This window comes from Cylas formicarius, unplaced genomic scaffold, assembly GCF_029955315.1.
Source record: "Cylas formicarius isolate icCylForm1 unplaced genomic scaffold, icCylForm1.1 PGA_scaffold_1__22_contigs__length_36826433, whole genome shotgun sequence".
NCBI classification, from domain to species: domain Eukaryota; kingdom Metazoa; phylum Arthropoda; class Insecta; order Coleoptera; family Brentidae; genus Cylas; species Cylas formicarius.
This window is the reverse complement of record NW_026844264.1, coordinates 13,313,619-13,334,745: the sequence shown is the minus strand read 5'-3', so window position 1 is coordinate 13,334,745 and position 21,127 is coordinate 13,313,619. Positions and strand designations below refer to the sequence as shown.

The 21,127-nt window shown below is 34.0% G+C and overlaps 1 protein-coding gene across 7 annotated transcripts in view; it reads left to right on the top strand.

Moving 5' to 3' along the window:
* LOC132696948 (adenylate cyclase type 3) overlaps positions 1–21,127 on the top strand; it is an 88,980-nt gene that overhangs the window by 55,835 nt on the left and 12,018 nt on the right. For all 7 annotated transcript variants that reach the window (XM_060662122.1, XM_060662127.1, XM_060662125.1 and 4 more), the window contains exons 8-19: positions 1,931–2,089; positions 3,593–3,731; positions 12,547–12,648; positions 17,021–17,106; positions 17,157–17,318; positions 18,295–18,385; positions 18,441–18,539; positions 18,593–18,861; positions 19,055–19,130; positions 19,191–19,416; positions 19,889–19,971; positions 20,026–20,127. In XM_060662122.1, the coding sequence (XP_060518105.1) occupies positions 1,931–2,089; positions 3,593–3,731; positions 12,547–12,648; positions 17,021–17,106; positions 17,157–17,318; positions 18,295–18,385; positions 18,441–18,539; positions 18,593–18,861; positions 19,055–19,130; positions 19,191–19,416; positions 19,889–19,971; positions 20,026–20,127 (1,594 nt within the window). The remainder of the gene's footprint in view (positions 1–1,930; positions 2,090–3,592; positions 3,732–12,546; positions 12,649–17,020; positions 17,107–17,156; positions 17,319–18,294; positions 18,386–18,440; positions 18,540–18,592; positions 18,862–19,054; positions 19,131–19,190; positions 19,417–19,888; positions 19,972–20,025; positions 20,128–21,127) is intronic.

The window sequence follows — 21,127 nt, the reverse complement described above, 5'->3', positions numbered from 1 at the left end:
CATGAGAGGAGAAAAGTACCAACTACTCCAACTGATATAACAATGAAAAATTCAAGGAAAGAGTCGGCTGTGTCACGAATACGAATAGCACAGATTATTGTCAACCTTCGCAACGAAGACGGCAAAGAAGAAGAATCACGGAACACAGAAAAATTGAGAAAATATAATTATTAGTAAAGGATAAAAAGGCGTCCTATCGGAAGTGGCTGAATACAAAAAAGAGAAAGATTTGTCCCATTACAGGGAAGCAAAGAGAAAGGTGAGGAAATTGATACAAAGGAGAAGGATGAGCTCTGGGACCGACAGTGCCAGGAAATTAACATATATTGAAGGAAGGAAAAACACGGAAGCTTGGAAATTTATTAAAAGTGTAAGAACATCAGACAAGGAAAATACGCATATGCAACTCATCGAAACCAATAAATAGATTGATTACTACAAAGGATTACTGACAGAAGATACACATAAGATATTGAAATACATGGTGGACAAGTTGAAATCACTATAGAAATGACCAAATCCACAATAAAGAGTCTAAAAAATGGAAAAACACCAGGTCTTGAAGGCATTTGCAGTGAGCTGCTCAAAAATGGAAGCGAAACATTATATGCTATGCTAACTTATATTTCCAACTTGTGCATTATTGGAAATCCAGTTCCAGAAGCATGGAAAACAGCTTATATCACCCCAATTTACAAAAAAGGTAATAAGATGCATTGTGAGAATTACAGAGGACTGTCAGTGACTAGTGCGATGAGTAGGACGACTATTACGAAACTTGATGCAGTCAGAAAGTAATGAACAACAATAATAAGAACAAAGTGAGTTCTTTGCTCTTGTAACGACAACTTATTCTGCCACAAACAGAGATACATATATAACATTTGTTGATCTTCAAAGAGCTTACGATACAATATACAATACCGACAACAAGACTTTTGAAAATCCTAAACTACAAAAACATCAATCATACACTCATTACTGCACTGCAAGATTTGTATAATGGAACATCAAGAGTGAAGTTAAGGAAATATGTCACCAAGGAATTCCCAGTAAATAAAGGCCTCATGCTGTATATCTCCAACACTGTTTAACATCTATGTGGCTGCAGCGCTAAAGCAGGAGAATACACGGAATGGGGATTGGATGTAATTATAATAATTTTTTATACCCCTTGCAGTTTGCAGAAGATCAAGCTGTAATATCAAATGATAAAGAGGATGTGGAGTAAACTGATCGAAGAATATAGCAAATGAGGCCTTGCAGAAAAAACCAAATATCTATATGTTGGTGAAGAACCTGGTGATCTACAACTAAACGACACATTGCACATTAAACATTGCCAAGAGTAGAAATATCTTGGAGTTAGTTTTGATACAACAGGAAAAATATAAAAAAGGGTAGAAGCTGTTGAGATGGTTGCAATACGTAGGTCAATAAGGATTTATTGAAGAGACAGAGTCAAAAAAATGATGTGCATCGAAGGAACCGTTGTAGATGATATTGAAAGGAAAAAAATAATTTGGTATGGACACGTGCATCGGATGCCACATATAAGACTTCCCAAACAAGCAATGGAATGGCAACCAAAAGAAAACCGAAAAAAAAAGGAAGGCCACAAACCTATTGGCAACAAGGCGTAATAAAAGCGATGAGCGCAAGAAAGCTGCAAGATGTCGATTGGGAAGCTCGAAACAGATGAAGGCAAGACGTCGGACAACTTCAAAAGACGTTCTAAACCGATTACATACATGACATATATATTCTTCAAGATGAGAGCGTCGCGTATTTATGCCTTTTTGAATTGACTTTCTATTGAAAGTTGTAGTGAACGGAATGGTATTAGAAAATTTTAGAAATTGGAAAAAACGAATAAAATAAATCTATTCTCACTGACTCATTTGACTTACACTCTCGTTGTTTTTGACAGATATGTACAACAAACTGCGAATTCACCGGTAGACATGAGGGTGGGAATACATACGGGGGCGGTTCTGGCTGGCGTATTGGGGCAGAGACAGTGGCAATTTGACGTTTATTCGAAAGACGTCGAACTGGCCAACAAAATGGAGAGCAGCGGTCTAGCGGGGTAAGTTAACAGTTTGCCCTCCGGTAGTGCATTGTAACCTTCGTATTGGTGCTATTTGTGAGGAAGGGTTTAGTCAGACATATATGGGGACGATAGAGCACATCAAAACTAGAACAAAATATATTTGAAGAATATTTCTTAAGATCTTTATTTCTTTGTAATATCACCAGTCTCTATTGATTTTATAAAAGTAGTTCATCAAATCAATACCAAATTGCACCACCGTCATAAATTTTGTCAAATATCTAGACCATGACTAAATGTCTGCAAAATTAGATAAATGTTATGTAGCTGTTGCTCAATTAAACGTTTCAGTACAAAATGAAATGTACATAAGCAGCCCGTCCGATTAGTTAAGAGAAGTTTGCGAGAGTTGAAAATAGCGAACTAACTTTCATTCGACCAAAATGAAGCGGATTCGGATTTGAATTTAGACTAGTTTTTGTTGTTACCTTCGCTGGGGTATTTATTTATTTTGTCGGCGAAAAGGCGAATAAATTACGGTGTCGGGCAAAGCATCCTTTATAGTCTGAAACCTAAATAAAACAAAACCTCTTCCGGTAGTTTGTACTTTGTAAACTTAGTTAGCCTTTGATCTTTCGCCAGCTAAAATCTAAAAGCTCCTTTACAAAATTTGTATTATGTATGCTACAGATATGGAATTACCTTTCCTATTCTCAGGTAGTCGATAAATTGAGAAAATTTAGGTTTACTACTACTCCTGAATGTTTGATGGAAAAATTGAAAACGCAAAGACATAAATGCGGAGCCATATAAGATAAATGGTAGGGTTGTTTATATTATTCATCAATAGTATTGCGCGATATGCAAAAACCTACAAAATTATTCCAAGCAATTTTGCTCAGCCTTCGTCCAAAACATGAATAAAAAAAATCAACGTAAAAATGCATTTCTTCGAAAGGGTTTCATTTATTAATTTATATTTATTCGAATACATTTATTTATTGCAACTCGACAGTTGGTATATAAAGTATGTAAAGGAAGTGTATGTGATAATTATTAATAATAACTTCAACGGTTTTTGTCATACTTGGACAATTTTAATACAACAGGAGGACGTAATTATTTTAGATTTTTAACCAACACATTAGTTTTTTTATTCAAAAGACTACCTGTCACAACACGCATCAAAATAAAAATTAAATATAAAAAATTTATCTGCTTTCTTTGCATAAATTTTTATTTCTTTTAAAAATGTCTCTCTTCATTCAAATCTCTTCTCCTTCGATTGCAAAGTGCTTTTTAGTCGAAACTTTTTTAAAGAATATGATATCCAATTCTTTGCCAATAATGACCGAAATTTGTCAACATTGAAAGAATTTACGCTATTTTTGATCAATGTTAATTGTATATTTAACCGACAGTTGTGGACGAGCCATTAATATTTTTAGTTAGAGTAAACAAAGTGCGAACTAGATTGGCTTTAGCCACTTGCGTTTTAGAAGTGGCGCAACCAGCGGTTTTATTTTGTTAATTTTTCAGGCGAGTTCATATTTCTGCCACAACATTGTCGTTCCTGAGCGGGGAATTTGAAGTGGAACCCGCGTACGGCGAAAAAAGGGACGAAGCACTGAGGATAGCCGGCCTAAAAACGTATTTCATTGTGAGAGTTTTGAAGCCGGTGAGCAAATGCTTTTTACTTTTTATTTTCATTGTTTACGATTTAATGGGGCGCTTATTATTGCAGTCGGAATGGTTGGGTTTAACAACCACCTATCAAAAACATTTCATAATTTGCTGTGGCGGTTGTGTTCACGATAGATACCGGACAAGCACTCTATTTTATAAATGCATTAAATATAAATTGCAATGTAGTTTCGCTTTTTTTTAAATACACAATAATTTATCATTTAATATACTATAACCTATCATAATATAATTTCCTTAGTATTTAACAAATTTTAAAATAAATTGGAAAATAGTGTAGTGTAAAAGAAAATAGGCCTACAAAGACTATACGAATATTTTAAGACACAATAGTAATATCCTTATACGAGTATATTTTGCAACATTGCCGACATTCTAATTTGGCAATTACTAAATATTTTCCAACAAATTTTATTTTTAAGTTATGAAATTGAGGATTTTACTAATAAACAAACTAAATCCTCAAATAAATATTTTTTCAATTTAATTTTAAACAAAAATACACAGACACAAACTCCAATTTCTTATACAAATTCCAATTCGCGAACAAATTGCAATTTCCAAAAAAAAAACGATTTGTCTTCCATGTTTTCCATTAAAAAATATTAAGTTAACAAGCTGTAGCTGTAGCAAACTTGGTTACCAAAACAACTGCTAACCCCCACAATAAAAAAACTGATACGCAAAAGGTGAAAAATGGTATTTTTGGAGTGTAGATACAGTTTCAATTTTATCATATGTGAAATTTCATCCATCATCAAAAATTTGAATTCAGAATAATGGTAATCTGAAAAAGTATTGAAAATTGGACAATGTACAATTATTCGCTATTATAGCGACCGGGTACAGTTTCAAATTTCATTGATTTACTATCGAAAATCATGTTTATGCTAGGTAGGGTATAGTGTCCAGAGCATTATCAAGTAGTAATAAAATTGGATTATGGAACCTAGAGTTAGTGCATCCCAAAATGATCATAAAAACTTGTGTGTTCGTATTTCTATTTAATATTTTGTAAAAAGTGAGGTTAGAGTTGACTTGGTGGTGTACTAGGTCTAAAACCGATTCGTTTTGTCGCCAGCATTTGGAATAAATTCTCTGAGAGTTAGATTGACAATATTTTGCCACTCCCTTGCCATTTCGTGCTGACTGTACTTATCTCCGTATGAAAATGAGTGCAGGCAACTCCTAATGTGTGGAAAAGGCCCGTTTTCCACTCTGTTGGTAAAGATAGGTCCCGTAAAATGTCGTGTCTGCTTCGTAAATTAATTCAGACGTACATAACATCCAGCCTAAGGTCATTTGTATGCAAATAAACGTGACTTATAAGAGACAATAACCCTTTGAGGGTAAAATCGTACGATAGACAAGCACAGCAAATTTCTATACAATCTTGGCAAATACGGTTCGCGGAGTTTTAGGAAAAATTCAAACTAATTAACGTTTATATAAACATGCGATTGTTCTACGCAATTTTTGAGCTAACGATTTTTATCCCCTCGAGTTTCATTTAATTGTGTATCGGGGAAAATGAAGGTTGTTAACAACTTTCCAAGTGAAGTTTAACGAGGACCACGACGAAGAGGCGGCGCGGAAGTTTTCTAATTATTTTTTGTGAGGTTATTTTCGATCCGGAATATTTGCATTTCGAAGAAACAAAGGAACGAAACGTTCGTTTAAGAGTGTTAAGAGCATTTCTCATTACCGTTTTATACAGATTTTTAGTGGGTCATAAACTAGAACGAGGCAACTTAATACGTCGTCAATATCGCCTGTATTTTCTCATCTAATCAAGATAATAAATGAACACTGAGTTTGCTTATATTTATATCTCAGCTTAAAGTAAAAACAAAGTCCATATATAAACGTGTGTTTTTTTTGTATATTTTTTCAATTTATTTTATACATTTTTTAAAAAATTTCTAAAATTTTTTAAATACAAAAAACGAAGTTTTTAAGGTTCTGCGCAAAATTAGCAGTGATTTTCGGTCTCTTCTAGTGCATTTTCCAAATAAAACAGTTGTTCGTACGTTACTCACATTGGCCACTAGACTCTAAACTTTACGAGTTTTCAAAACGCATGGTGTTTCAGATTAAATTGAATTTGCCAATTATTTTTGAAATCTCAGCCTGCGAAATTCGAAAATAGATCAACTAGCACCACCATTTTTCAAATTACTGAAATAATTGTCGAACAATTTGAAAAACAAAACTTAGCCATAGGTTGATTGTTAGACTTGAGTAAGCGTTCAACTGGATAAAAACATGCCTTTCCAATAGAAAGCAGGATTTCATTGTCTAAATTGAAAGCAAAGCTATTAAATACTAGGAATACCACAGGGTAATAACTAGGACGAATTTTAATCATTTTTTATTTGAACTACTGACCAATGGAAGTAGATAATTTCTTGATTACAAACTTTGCGGATGACGCGAATAAAATAAAACCAAAAATGTATTTGGCGATATAAATTTGGAGAATAGTCAACGCAAACAAATAAATAGCAATAGAACGAATATGTTTTCATTTAGAACAAAACAAAGGGAACTCAGCCTAATTCTTGATTGATTGATTTGTGATGACTTTATAGAAAATACAAATTTATGTTCCAAAATTATCGACAAAATATATTTTTTTAAGAATTCAGGTTTCGTTTTCCTGATTTTGATTTATGTGTCTCGGCAGCCTATCACTGTAATGCTTTAATATTATTGTACTAAGAATTAAGTCGATATATATGCTTCGTGGACTGTCAACAAAGTTTACACTTTAATTCCGCTAATTAAAAATTGCTCACACCTTATTCATATCCAGTTCTTTATTGCACGGTTTTCATCCATGTAAATGAATAAATTGATTTTACTTGAGCAATTCGCATAAGAAATCGAATTGCTGATGAAAAGTTCAAGCAACGATTCGAAAACACATCGGTTCCAATATCACGGAGTTTTATCTTCTCGACAATGGTTGCTAGGCGACATTTTATTCAATCCAATAAAGCCGCACAGTAGTGAAGTTTCGCTTTACGGTTAAACGGAGAAGACCTGCTAGTCGAAATTGATTTCTATTCGGTCTTTATCCTCGTTCCGAATTGTAAATCACGTCTGTCTCCGGTGGTCACAGACGGTCCTAATTTAAATTGATTTTCGTCCCTTCATGATTTTCGCGGTTTAGTGTACGATAGAAATCGGGTTCACCTACAAAGGACTTCACTTTGTATTATTACTCACGTAGGGTGCCTAGCACAGGATCGGCAATTACGATTTAAATTTGATTTTTCCACAGTACATGTGAAACATTTTTTTTATTTTATTTACAATTAAAAATTGAAATAATTGAAAAAAATTGAAAATTGTTCGCGTTAACCCATGCGACGGTGAAATTAAATGTCGCTGAAGTTAGGTTTGGATTCGGATATGCAAATATTACAGTGGACCAGTTCGTCACTTATCCAAATTAAAAAAAATATTCCTGTGGACATGCTGGGTAAGTAAGCACGGAAATATTGCAGGGGAACCCCCAAAAACCATATCCAATGTTGCTATAAAGTAAATAACCCCTTTACCGCTCGCATCACCCGATATTGAATTACGAGCCACTTAGGAAATAAAACTACCCCCAATAATGAAATACCCAAAAGTTTGTTATATTTATTTTGCAATCGCAAAAAAAATCTGACGTTGTTCCAGATATTGCATTAGATCATTAAAGGGCCACTTAGAAATGCTTCAAAATGATGTATTGCTCAACCACTTTGAAACGGTCGGGAAGATATAAGACTACCAGCAATAATAAGATGCCCTAAAATTCGTTTTATTTATTTCGGAATCTCAAAAAAAATTCACGTCCCAGATATTCAATTAGATCACTAAAGAGCCATTTGGGAGACCCTCAAAATGACGTATTACTCAACTACGTTTAAATCGTCGGGAGGATATAAAACTAACCCAATTAATGACATACCCTAAAATTCGTTTCATTTATTGCAGAATACCAAAAAAAAAAAAATACTTTTTCCCAGATATTAAATTAGCCCGTTAAAGGCCGACTTAGCTGAACTTCAAAATGCTCAATCACGGTGGGCAACCTATAAAACTACCACTATAATGAGAAACAATTCTGAAATTCAGAAAATTTACCCGCAAAGGAGACTCTCATTTTATTTGTAACGGGATGTTCCATTTAAGGAACAAACAATTTGAATCGTTTCCGGTTTAGGAGGAATAGTTATCATGCTAGTTGTACATTTTTTTCAAAATATTCAAAAACAAAAAGAGACAGGCATATACACCTTTTGAAAATTAACTTAAAATTAACCATAGCAATAAAACATGATACAAATATAGAGGGTGTACAACTTAACATTTTAAATATTAATTGGGTAATGGGGGGTAGTTTTATATATTCCCGACGATTTCAAGGTGGTTCAGAAATACATAATTTTCAAGCTCTCCTAAGTGGCTTCTCAATGGTCTGCTTGAATATCTAGGACAAAGTTAGATTTTTTTGAGATTGCGTAATAGTAATGAAATTGCTTTTTACAAAACTTCTGGATTCCACCTGCGTCGGTTTTTGCTTAGTCGAAGTTGCTGAAGTTTCGCCAATCATCCTGGTGGCTTCTTCAGAGCTTGACTGAAACTGGCTCATATTTTACTCTGTACCTGCTTATATATTGTTTGAGGGCCGCGCTAATGAGTGGTATAAACACCGTCTCGAATGACTGATTCCCAAATTGGTGACAGGTAGAGACCTGAGTCGCGATTAAGATTGTTAGGTTGTTTATAGATTTCTATTGACTCTCGGATTTTTTGTTGGTAGAAGAACTGATTACATGCAAGAATTTTAGTTATATCAAATAAAATTTTATGCCCGGTTTCATGACTGTGTTCGGCAACAGCTGATGAGTTTGTTTGTCTTAGTCGTAAGACTCTTTCGCGTTCTTTGAGTCTAGTTGATATTTTTCGTCCGGTCTCTTCAATGTATTCTTTGCCGCATATGCATTTATGCATTTTGTCTTTGACGGACCGCAGATGTTGAGAGATTTTTGGACAAGTGGTAAATCTGGATTTGACGTTATACTTCTCTAGAACTTTTGATATGTGGTCAGTGGCAAGTGTAGGATTGGTTTCGGCCTCATTTCTATTGGAAGGTTGTGGTGAAGTGTATTTTATGATGGAACGTTTAATATCTTTGATGTGGAAATTATTAGAGAGAAGAGCAGAGGTAAGACGTTTTAATTCTGTTAGTGACTCGGGCTGAGATAGTTTTACGACTCTCTAAATAAAAGAGTTGATAACCGATGATTTTTGGGCCAGATGGTGATGTGAGCATGCATTAAGGTATCGGTCTGTGTGAGCAGGTTTTCTGTAAACACAATGACCCAATTTTAGGTCTGATTTTCTATTGATAAGAATATCTAAAAATGGCAGGTTATAAGTATATTAATATATCTGAAATGATGTCGAAGATTTCAGGAATAGGAGAGGGATTCTACTTCGAAACTAACTAGAATATCGTGTTTATCTAATGTAATGCTTTTTAATTGTTCAATGAAGTGAAAGGAATTAAGTACGAAGCTGTCAGTTTTCCCTGTAAGGAATTTTAATAAGGAAGCTATATATTTTGCTTGAGAATATGTTGGAGAACCAATGGTGCTGACAATAGGTCGAAGGGGTAATCCTGGTTTGTGAATCTTTGGAAGTCCGTAAAGACGAGGAATTTTAAAGTCGTGAGGGGTAACAGATGTTTTTACAGAGTCTGATAGTCAGTCAATAAAGTAGTAGAGTAGTAGAGTCAATAGAAATCTATAAACAACCCAACAATCTTAATCGCGAATCGGTCTCTACCTGTCTCCAATTTTGGAATCAGTCATCCGAGACGGTGTTTATACCCCTCATTAGCGTCCCTCCACCCCTCAAACAATATATAAGCAGGTACAGAGTAAAGTACGAGCCAGTTTCAGTCAAGCTCTGAAGAAGCCACCAGGGTGATTAGTGAAAAACCAGCAATTTCGACTAAACAAAAACCGACGCAGGAGGAATCCAGAAGTTTTGTAAAAAGTATTACAGTAGCCTGTGGAAGTTTCTTTGAAAAATAAGTAATGAAATTAATTTATTTTTGGAGTGAGGCGACTGGAAAAAGGGTTATTTTCTGAACGACAGTACCTGTAACTAGACCCCTTCGGTACATTAACCCCACACCTGACACTAGCTATTACCTCTTTAAATTGACTAAATTTTTTAGGGTGCTTCCAATGCGACTGTGAAATTAATACAGGCACTCCGCATAACTTTAACTATTTACACACTGCTATTCGTTATACTCCCACTAATACTTGATATAAGGTCTCTAATTGTTGAACTAACTCCCAAGCTGCGTTTTTTAAAAAACGTTTTTCATAAAATACAGCCCCTGCTCGGGACAGGGATGGAACTAGGCGTTTTTGATATCGTTCGGTCTTCTGTGTACGCAGCAGTTCTTGAAACATAAAACCTCGACTCGCTCGTCACAAACCGCGGCCCCTTATAGAACACCATGCCGAGCAGACCTTTAGCCGTAACCATTAAAGGACCGTCCTAGGAGTTTATTTGCCCACACTAATAAGCGGGATATGTTTTCAATCTTTTTTGCCGAGCAATTCTTGAAACATGTACATAAAAAAATTAATACAAAGTAACAATTTATTACGTTCTCGTTCATCACTTTTCTACATAGTATCATTATTAATATACAATATACAGTACTTTTTTATGCAGTTCTAGGTTAAAACACAATTTCTGCGTGTTTCTCTTTAAAAACTTGTGAAATACCAGCATGTTTTCTCACTTTCCTCTTGACAATTCCATTTGCAACAATTTTTCTGAATTTCTTTGGCAATTTGTTTGGCATCCGAAGCCAAATTGATCCGTTTTTTTATTTGCTGAAGTAGTTCGTCTTCTAAATTGTGGTTAGGCTCGACTACCATCTCCACTTCGTCTTCAAATTCTGCGTTGTTTTCCATGTCTTCTTTTAACAGAGGAACATCTGCTTCATTCCACGGTCTCCACATTTCAAAGTGTTAAATAACGTTTAATTGTAAGATTCTAATAAATATTTATCTGCATTCTTATGATGCACCTTTATCTACCGCGAGTATAATCTAATCTCAAAAAAGAATGTTGTTGTTTACAAATCAAAGAACTATGTAGAAGACACCAAAATGCAAGAAGAAGTTGTTAATCGACAGGCGCACAAGACAAACATTATTATTTTGAAACTTACCTGTAAGATAAATAGAGTATAGGTACTTGCCCTTAACATTTGAACTACAAAGTGAAAACAGCCTCGCAGGATCAAAGCTCGAGAAACAGGTACATAAATACCTACTTACTGAAAGGATCACATTCAAATACGAACATATTGCAATTTAGGTTAAACTCTTAGGATCTGATGTTAAATAAACGCTTCTACTTATTCGAAAATACTCCGCAGCATCAATGCTTAAGCAAATTTAAAACAGTCCATTTACGCTTAAAATAAAAATTTCAAGTTTCTACAAATATTCGTTACGGTTCTGTCAGGCAAAACCTACTTAATGCAGAATATACATCCGTTGGCATGGGTTTTAACACGGTCCTGCGATGGTCTGCTGTTAAGGTAATGTAAAATACTTAAAACGTCACAGCAATAAATGCACTATATTTTTGGTGATTGTAATTGCAGAATAGAAAATTGTCTTTTCCCTATACCATTTAACAAAATTAGTTTATTGCGAAAAAGTATGTTTTATCACTGTGAAATCATAAATTTTGATGGTTGATAGTGAATACGGATTTATTATTTTATTATTAAAAGCAATCATCCATCATTTCTATGACAATAGGTTCGGCTATGTAATTTAAAATTTAAACAAAAAGTAAATATGAAACTATTCTACTAAAGAAAAGTAAAATGGAAAAAACAAGTGCAACACATTTTTTGACATAAAATTTAAAATAATGTTGTGTTGGGTGTCTTAAACTTTTCATTTGTCTTTAATTTTTGGTGACAATTTTAATTGCATTATTGTTTTTTTATAAAAAAACGTTATAAACTTGCTTAAAAATATGTTATCAACTAGTATGTAAAAACATTACAAAAGCTATCAAAAAATAAACGATCTTTTTTTGTACCCTCAATAAACTTCCGTATCACAATATCCTCCATTTCAAAATAATTTTGCTTAATAAGCACTTACAAAACATTAGGTTGGTGGCTTTAAAAAAGTTATAATTGGCATACCCTTTCCAACAATCAATTTTATAATCAGCAACAATGGAAATCAATCTTAAAAAAGAGGAATATCTGCTAGAAAAATAAAAACTAAAACGAATATACCCAGAAAAGAGGCCTGGTTAATTTTTAAAAAAATATTAACTTATTTAATCTAACAATGTTTAGAAAATTTCTTACGAGTACTTCTGGATATGTCTTTAAAAAATGAGATTCTGGAAAAAAAAAAATCCTTTAAATGTGCTACTTTTTCAACTCCACTGAACGATAAGTATTATTGTTATCCAACATTACTCCGGAGTTTATTTTAAATTATGTAACATTGTTAGCACAACTGATTTTTCACATTTTCTTTCATTCTAGTTCTAAGTAGAAAGAAAACGATGGTGTAGTAGGTAAGCGAAAAAAAAAGACGAAAATTGTAGACAGTTGCATTAATATCTTCAGTAGCGTCTAAAAAATAACAAACAATTAGAGTACTTAAAAACTGAGGTTCGGGGCGATAAATACAAAATTGCAATATAAATATTTATTGCAGTTTGAACCCCAAATGGATGTTCAGAATGGCGATACGATTATTCCCGACGCCGATAGTTGTGTGATATCGGACCTTAAAGGGGACAAAGAGGACCAGGCAAATGTGAGTATACATTTTTGTGTCATTATAGTTAATGATCCCGTGAAATTGCCAATTATTGTTCAAACCCGAGTTTACAGTTGACGAGGAATGCCTCTCCATTTTTTTATTTTGGTAGGACCCTTCTGCCTTTCCCTAGGGTGATGCATAGCTTGAATATCTCGTTACTTCCTGTTTTTAGTCAAAGCAAATCTGTAATCTTACTCCGATCTGATTTAAATCGATCTTCGAGCGAACTCGATATTTTCCTGAAAATAAAAATGCGGCAATGTAAAGTTACCTCCGTTGTTGCGCGCTTCAATAATGAAGAATAAACCATTTTTATCGAGAATTTCCGTTTTTATTTGCAGAAATTTTATTCTTTATTACCCCTATCACACATACATAAAAATCAGCGTAATATTAGAACGTTTAAGTACGAAATCAGAAGGTTTTACTACCATGAGAAACACTTATATTTTGTGTGCATTTTACATATGTATACATTTTTTTGTGTGAAGGTAATAATGTAAATGTCCTATCGAACATGTTTGATCTATCGTAGCATATTTCAATAATCATTGTAATTTGCTAAGAATAATAACGACTATATATATATATATATATATATATATATATATATATATATATATATATATATATATATATATATATATATATATATATATATATATATATATATATATATATATATATATATATATATATATATATATATATATATATATATATATATATATATATATATATATATATATATATATATATATATATATATATATATATATATGATGACACTATATTCCGGGATATCATCCGTTCGCTCGTTGAACTCCGACTGGAATCCTGCATCCGACTGGAATCCTGCAAATCTTGCATCCGACTGGAATCCTGCAGACGTTTCGCCAAAATCTCACTTGGCATCTTCAATGCTCGCGCTCCGAAAACACTTCGAACACTCGGAGCGCGAGCATTGAAGATGCCAAGTGAGATTTTGGCGAAACGTCTGCAGGATTCCAGTCGGATGCAAGATTTGCAGGATTCCAGTCGGATGCAGGATTCCAGTCGGATGCAGGATTCCAGTCGGAGTTCAACGAGCGAACGGATGATATCCCGGAATATAGTGTCATCACATTTTTCCATCCGTGAATCAATACGTGAGAATATATATATATATATATATATATATATATTCTCACGTATTGATTCACGGATGGAAAAATGTGATGACACTATATTCCGGGATATCATCCGTTCGCTCGTTGAACTCCGACTGGAATCCTGCATCCGACTGGAATCCTGCAAATCTTGCATCCGACTGGAATCCTGCAGACGTTTCGCCAAAATCTCACTTGGCATCTTCAATGCTCGCGCTCCGAAAAAACAGTGTTCGAAGTGTTTTCGGAGCGCGAGCATTGAAGATGCCAAGTGAGATTTTGGCGAAACGTCTGCAGGATTCCAGTCGGATGCAAGATTTGCAGGATTCCAGTCGGATGCAGGATTCCAGTCGGAGTTCAACGAGCGAACGGATGATATCCCGGAATATAGTGTCATCATATATATATATATATATATATATATATATATATATATATATATATATATATATATATATATATATAAGAATATCGTCACACTACTCGTATAAATGTGGAGAAAAAGAAAACTTATGATAACATAATTTTGACATCAAATGAAAAATCTAAAACGACATGGACAGTAGCTCTATTCAATTATCAATTACTCCGTTGGAATTCAACAGAGATATTTTGCTTCTCTATCAGCGGAGATAACGAAAACCATCACACCTTCAGTAGTAGATGCTACGACCTACATCTCCAGATCAACTAGACCCAATTTCTCTTTTTTTATGTCAGCAGTTTTGGAAAGTGATTTTAAGGAAGTGATTTTGAAACTAAAAAAACTCTCATTGTCTTGACTATTACGTTAGTAATAAACAATAGCATTGAACAGGGATGTTTTCCGGATGAATTAAAAGTGACAAAAATTCTTCCAGAAAGCAATATTTTGTCTGGAATGATCGGGAATCTACTTTATTGGATATTACTAATGAAGTGCCTCAGGGTTGTATCCTTGATCCACTTTTTTTAATAATATACATAAATGCCATTGTGTTTGCAACAAATATCGCTTGCAGTATACTCTATGCGGATGGCACATCATTGATTGAATCGGAGAAATATCTAAATAATTTAAATTAAAAGGCTGTTACTGCAATCTCCATGATTGAGCAGTGGTTCTCTTGTAAATAAACTTAAATTAAATTCCGATAAAACAAAGACTCTAATTTTCAATACCAATAGAGGAAGTAAAAAATCTGAACCGGTTAAACTCCTTGGTGTTTACCCAGATGCATTTTTAACGTGGTCGCCTCATGTGCGGTAAATTGTCATCTTCTCAGGGTTTTGTTCTGAGACAACTGCGAGGTTCCATCAAGCAAAACACTCTCCGTATAGTTTATTTTGCAATGTTTCATAGTGTCTTATCATATGGACTACTATTGTGGAGGAACACAACGGAGGCCGAGAGAGCCTTTAGATTGCAAAAATCTGTGGTTCGGGGTTTTGAAATTGAAAATACTTACGTTACCATGTATGTTTATCCTATAAACTTTTGTTGCAATCCACTGAAGTTTGTCTGTCTTTCAGACACGGCTACATGACTCCAACAGCTGACAATATCATAACATCCATATCGAGGTTGTGTACTACACAAAAAAATAAACTTAATCTAGATTTGTATAATATTTTTGCAAACACTCTTTTCCGGTCCAAATATATTGATGTTAAACGACTTTTCATTAAAAAATTCAAACAATTTTAAAAAAAGTTTTTTGAAGAGCATTGTTTCTATTCTATAAACGAGTTTGTACTCTTCCTGACTTCAAAAATACGTTTTTGTATTTATAAGTGGTCAATAAACGATTATTTATTTATTTATTTATGTATAACAAACCGTAATTTTAAACGGTTTCTTTAGAAAACTTATTTTGCTGGCAATTTTCTATATCTTTAATTTAAGTTTGAATTGTTTTTGATTACTTTTTTAAAAGTAATTTTCTAAACAGCACAAACAAACCAAATCCGTAAGACCTACCGAATATTCTGTTTCATTTTTGTTTGTTTGCCCGGTGGTTATATTCCAAATAGTATATAATAGCATATATAATAACTTACGAGTCTATTTGACACGAGCGGAGCGATTGTTTAATAAACGAATGACTTAAAAAGTTTACCGAACGTGTTGCACACTATACTTTTTCTAAGTTTTTAGATATACTTTTGCAAAATAAAACGAATACGTTCCCTGACATGACCATCAGAACTGACAAACGTCAAAATTCAAGGCGTGGGAACTATCTCCGAAAACATCCGATTGTTTCCAAACTCGTGCGGTAAAAAGCCTAGAAATGTCAGAAATGATTCGGATCTGTGGGATACGAGACTGACGTGGTAAAGTGACGTTTCCGGCACGGTAGATCGCTGTGTAATTAGGCATTTTACAGACGAGAGTAGATGAACTATATTATTTGGAATGTTTTGAATATGGCCATATATTTATTTATTTATTCATATAATTTGATGGTATTTATATCCTCTTTTCCCTTTTAAATCCAGTGCTTCATTGTTAGGATTGCATTTCATTACAATCAGGAAGAATTTAATGAAAAACAAAAGGTAGGAATCAAAGCAAAGCAAAGTAATAAACTTTATAAATAAAAAACAAATACAGGGAAAAGTGATATTTATATCTTGGTAATTATCAAAGTGGTCAAAGCCATAAAATCAATGGCATTAAAAGCCTAAAATACGAGCTTCTTGTTTTCAAAATTATCTTTAAAATGAAATTTCTTATGTTTATTACTATCGTCCCCTTATAAATTGTGGATATATTTCCAGAATTTTCTTCTGTTGCAATCACAAATGAATTGAAAGTAAAATAAATTTCTACCTGGTTTCAGGCGAGCATAATTAGGACAGAAAAACTGTAGCGGTTTCTAATACCAAACTTTTGGAAGAACTAGTGGTGTATTTGTTTCTCTAACTCATGGTTTTCAAAAATTTTAATAAGACGACTTGAATGTATTCAATGGGGTTAGTTTAGTTAATTTAATAGATTAGTATTTATTTAAAAAATTAGGAAAAATATGTCTCGTTGACAGATTGTTGAAAAGTTTTTGGCCAAATTCTGTACATTTCTGCAAATTTTTTACTTGTGACTGTTTTACATTTGAAGTAAACAACTTAAAAAGTCGATTATTTACAACCCGAAAGATTACTCGTTCGTTGCTTAGTAAACCAAATCGCAAATACTTCTATTCCGCCGTATTTAAATATTTCTATGTTTCTTCAAGGGCATAGAGTCAAACAGAGCGAGAGAAGACTCCGCAGACTTCAAAATCCGACTCCGCAAAGAGTTAGTTAACCGAGACGGCCACAAGTAAATCGACACTATCAATCTGTACCGAATTTTATCACGTCTTGTTTTAGGGAATTGTCTAAAAACACAAAGTTTGTTAGTCTGGCCTTCACAGATCCCCAAAAGGAAAAATCATATCACGTTCATACGGAAACGTTTTCTAGTTTTACGTTGTTCATGTTTTTCATAGTGAGATTAGCGATAGGACTGAGTATGTTTATAGTATTGCCGAGGTAAGTTGGTGTAAAATAGAACGGCCACCGATGTTTGTTTGTTTCCTATATTTTCGTCTTAAAATAACCTCGAGTTATTATGAAAGATATACGAGCTTTCAGTGCAGATCAAAGAGGAATTTCACGAGAATTCCAATTTAAAGTTTTCAAGACCAGAGAACTTTAGAGGAAGTGGAAATAAAACTTTGTGTGACTTATTTCTTTCCTGGCGCTGCTAAGTTACCTGAGTGAATTCCATAACGTTTTGCAAGCGGGTTAAAATTTTATGATTCAGATATATTGTTACGTGATTTGTTTTTTTTTTTCGTCGTTCTGTAGTTTTTTGCAGTATTAAAACTTAAAGTTTGTTGTCAAAAACCGTTATTACTTTAGCAATGACTTTAGCGAATTAGTTTACACGATTATGTTATGTTATATTAGAAACACATAATTCTAATTCAAGAGCTGATTTTAATTTTGTTGGTCCTGTAATATAAAACCCACTTGAATATGCGTGATTTTCAGATTCAGGTGCATTTTTGTCAGTAGTTGTAGGGACTAAAACCTTCCGATTAGTGACTTTCAGGTAACAAGAAGGAGAGCGGCACCTGGTCATTATGTATTGTATTTTTTCCACAATTTATTTATGGCAGAGGGCCAAAGCTATTGGTGTTCTATTTCAACGAATAACCCATAGGTTTCAGTTCATTAACTACAATAATATTCTCTTTTGGATGTAGATTATATTTCCAGTAAAAATTTCAACAAGAAACGTTCTGAGACATAGGTCAAATGTAATATATAATAATCGAATTTGTATTTTTATGAATAAATGTATCATGCTGTTTCATAAAATCGTCAATCTAAATCTTCTCGATATTATACATAGTATAAGTAACATTCCTGAATTTCTCTGGTCTATAATCTAGTTAAAACCACAAAGCTATTGTTACGAGATTGGCTACCTTGTCAAATATTGAAATTGTTTTTTTTTCAGCGACCTCTCTGTAGATATTACCTATTGCGTGGAAAATGTAGTGTTTATAATCCTAGTTTTGATAGCCATAGCAGAGGAATTTCCAGCTGTGGTAAGGCAACTATAATTTCTTACCAAAGTATAAATCACTTTTGAAAATATTTTAGTCAAGATGTTGGACAACGTTTAAAGAGTCCATGCTACTTAGACGAATACTGTCAACAATGTGCGTTATTCTCATAGGTACTATCAACGTTGTAGATACGGTGAGGTCATTATATTGCCGTGTTCTCGCATTGCTTCACTCCTACGGTTTCAGATTTCCTGCGTTCGAATTCAGGAAGCCACGAACCGAGAAAATTGTTCAGACACGGACAATATTAACGAGGCCTGCTTATATCCATCCTACTTCACGTACTTTGCCGTCTTGATACTCATTGCGTCGTCGTTGCCGGCCTGCCTCTCGTACTTGTGGAAAACTTTTTTAATGGTTATTATTTCGGCCTCACAATGCTTTGTGAATATCTTTGTGCTGCCAGACACACTCGACTGCGGCGAAAGCGAGGATTACGGAACACACTGGACCAGGTTAGGTTATAATAATATAATTATTCATTTTCATTGTCCTTTAAAAAGTTCTTGGAAAATATAGAGGGGAAAGGAACATGGGGAAAATAGAAAGTATTCTTCATAAATTTTAAAATCCCTCGGAAGATGGTATAGCAGAAGTTTTTTCCTTGTTTTTCCTTGGACCCTCTGCAGATTGGGTTTTCTGTTTTAGTTTAACGAAGGGGAAATCCTCGCTGTCTGGTCTTCTGCTCACCGCAACTCTGGCTTTAGCGTTCCTGGCGAGACACGTGAGTTTTCCTTAGGAAACTCCCAAGAATTGAACCACAAGCGAGTCGTTTGCTTTCTAGATGGAGCAGGTAGCTAGAGTTTTGTTCCTCTGGCGCTCGGAAGTCGAGGAGCAACGCCACTGTGCGGAAGATATGAAACGGAGGAACGAAGCTCTGGTGTATAACATTTTACCGCCGCACGTGGCGGCTCATTTTATGGGAAATAAAAACAGAAGTCATGACGAACTATACTCCCAGAGTTACGCGGAGGTGGGGGTTTTGTTCGCCTCGATGCCTAATTTTTCAGGTAGGGAAACATTTTATTTTCGTAATATTGGTTATCAAACCCAAAGCATTTTTCAAATTGGTCGTTATATTTTGAGTTAGTGAATGGCCGTAGTTTCGAATTTGATGTTTTTATTGTCAAATTTAGTACATACTACTCCTTAAATTTAATGTTCTTTTTTTGTAATTAATTAATTTAGTAATTAATAATACTTTTTTATGTAATTTTCATTAATTTAAAATTTACTCTACTCTAACGTCTCACTGCTGCGAGAAGGCCGCCTATTATGCCGGTGCTGCTCCAAGATTCCGCCATAAATTCTAAAAGAAACAAAATTTTTTAATTAAAATAACGGAGATCGCATTGCCAAATTAAAACCTTCATTAAAAAGTTGGAAAACTCAATTCCGGTGTGATTTACTGAGAAATACGGGCCGTTTTCGTCGTCTTTGAACCGGGAAACATTTACATAAATTTTTTTCGCTTTGTTTTAGACTTTTATTCAGAAGAAACTGTAAATAATCAGGGGTTAGAATGTTTGAGGTTTCTAAACGAAGTAATTTCAGATTTCGATGCGGTAAGTAACGACCAAATAAATCTGTTCCGAGTTCGGAAATGACGTTTGTTTTAGCTGTTAGAGCTTCCCCAATATCAAGATAACATAATAAAAATAAAGACAATCGGCTCGACTTACATGGCAGCCAGTGGCCTAAATCCAACGAGACAAATAAAGGTAAGGACGGGAATCAATTTGTCTAAATTTCTTGTACATATTCTCTATTTGCGGTTATTTAAAGGAAATATACTAAGAGCTTAGCTGAAGCCCTCGTCCTCAAAATTAAATTCCCCGTACTTTTGGTAACTCCGCCCTTCAAAAGTTCGCGTGTTGAAAGATTATCCGTGACCCAATTTGTCTCAGGATGAATCACCATTTATTAAGATACTAATAGTGGGAACAATGGATCATCTTGTGAATAAATTAATACCGTCGACGACGCTTTGAAATCGGATGAACGAATTTATTTGTCACTGGATTAATTTAATATACAGGGACATACAAGAAAGTAGGCGAATGCTTTAACCATATATTCCTTTGTAAAACTAATATCACATAATATGTCGAATTCTATTTAAAGGGTTGCTTTGATTATACAGGGTGTCAAAGTTAACTATCTAAAATGCATATTGATTATATCCATTAAATTATTTCTTTATTTCCAGATCTTATATCCATTGATTGTGTCCAATTTTCTTATTTAGTCTGGAACATTTCAAGCAATATTTGGCGTGCAGTCTCTTTTAATTGAATAAAGAAAATTGTAAAATATATAAATTTTTACACAACACAAAAAAGTTAGAGAAGTTTTAGTCCTATTTTTTTTTCAGTAATTCTATGAGCTTGCGAGAAACTATTTATTAAACACAAAGCAAAGCTGTTAAAACTGTTTTTCTTCTGAACTATTATACACAAACCGAAGAAGTATAAAAGAGAACGTATTTGCGGGACGTAGAGAAGTTGAAGGCATTTGAGGAAATCAAATGCGTTTACTGCATTCAGAATGGAACATGCAAATCATATCTGACGGCGCAACGAGTAACCATCTTCTATAGATACAATGTATAAAGCTACAATCGCTTAAAAAACCCTTTAGTAAAACCGCAAAAACTGTTCAATATTGAGAAGTATCTTCTTCATTAGTGCCAAACAATGTACCCATCCCATTTCTAAAATC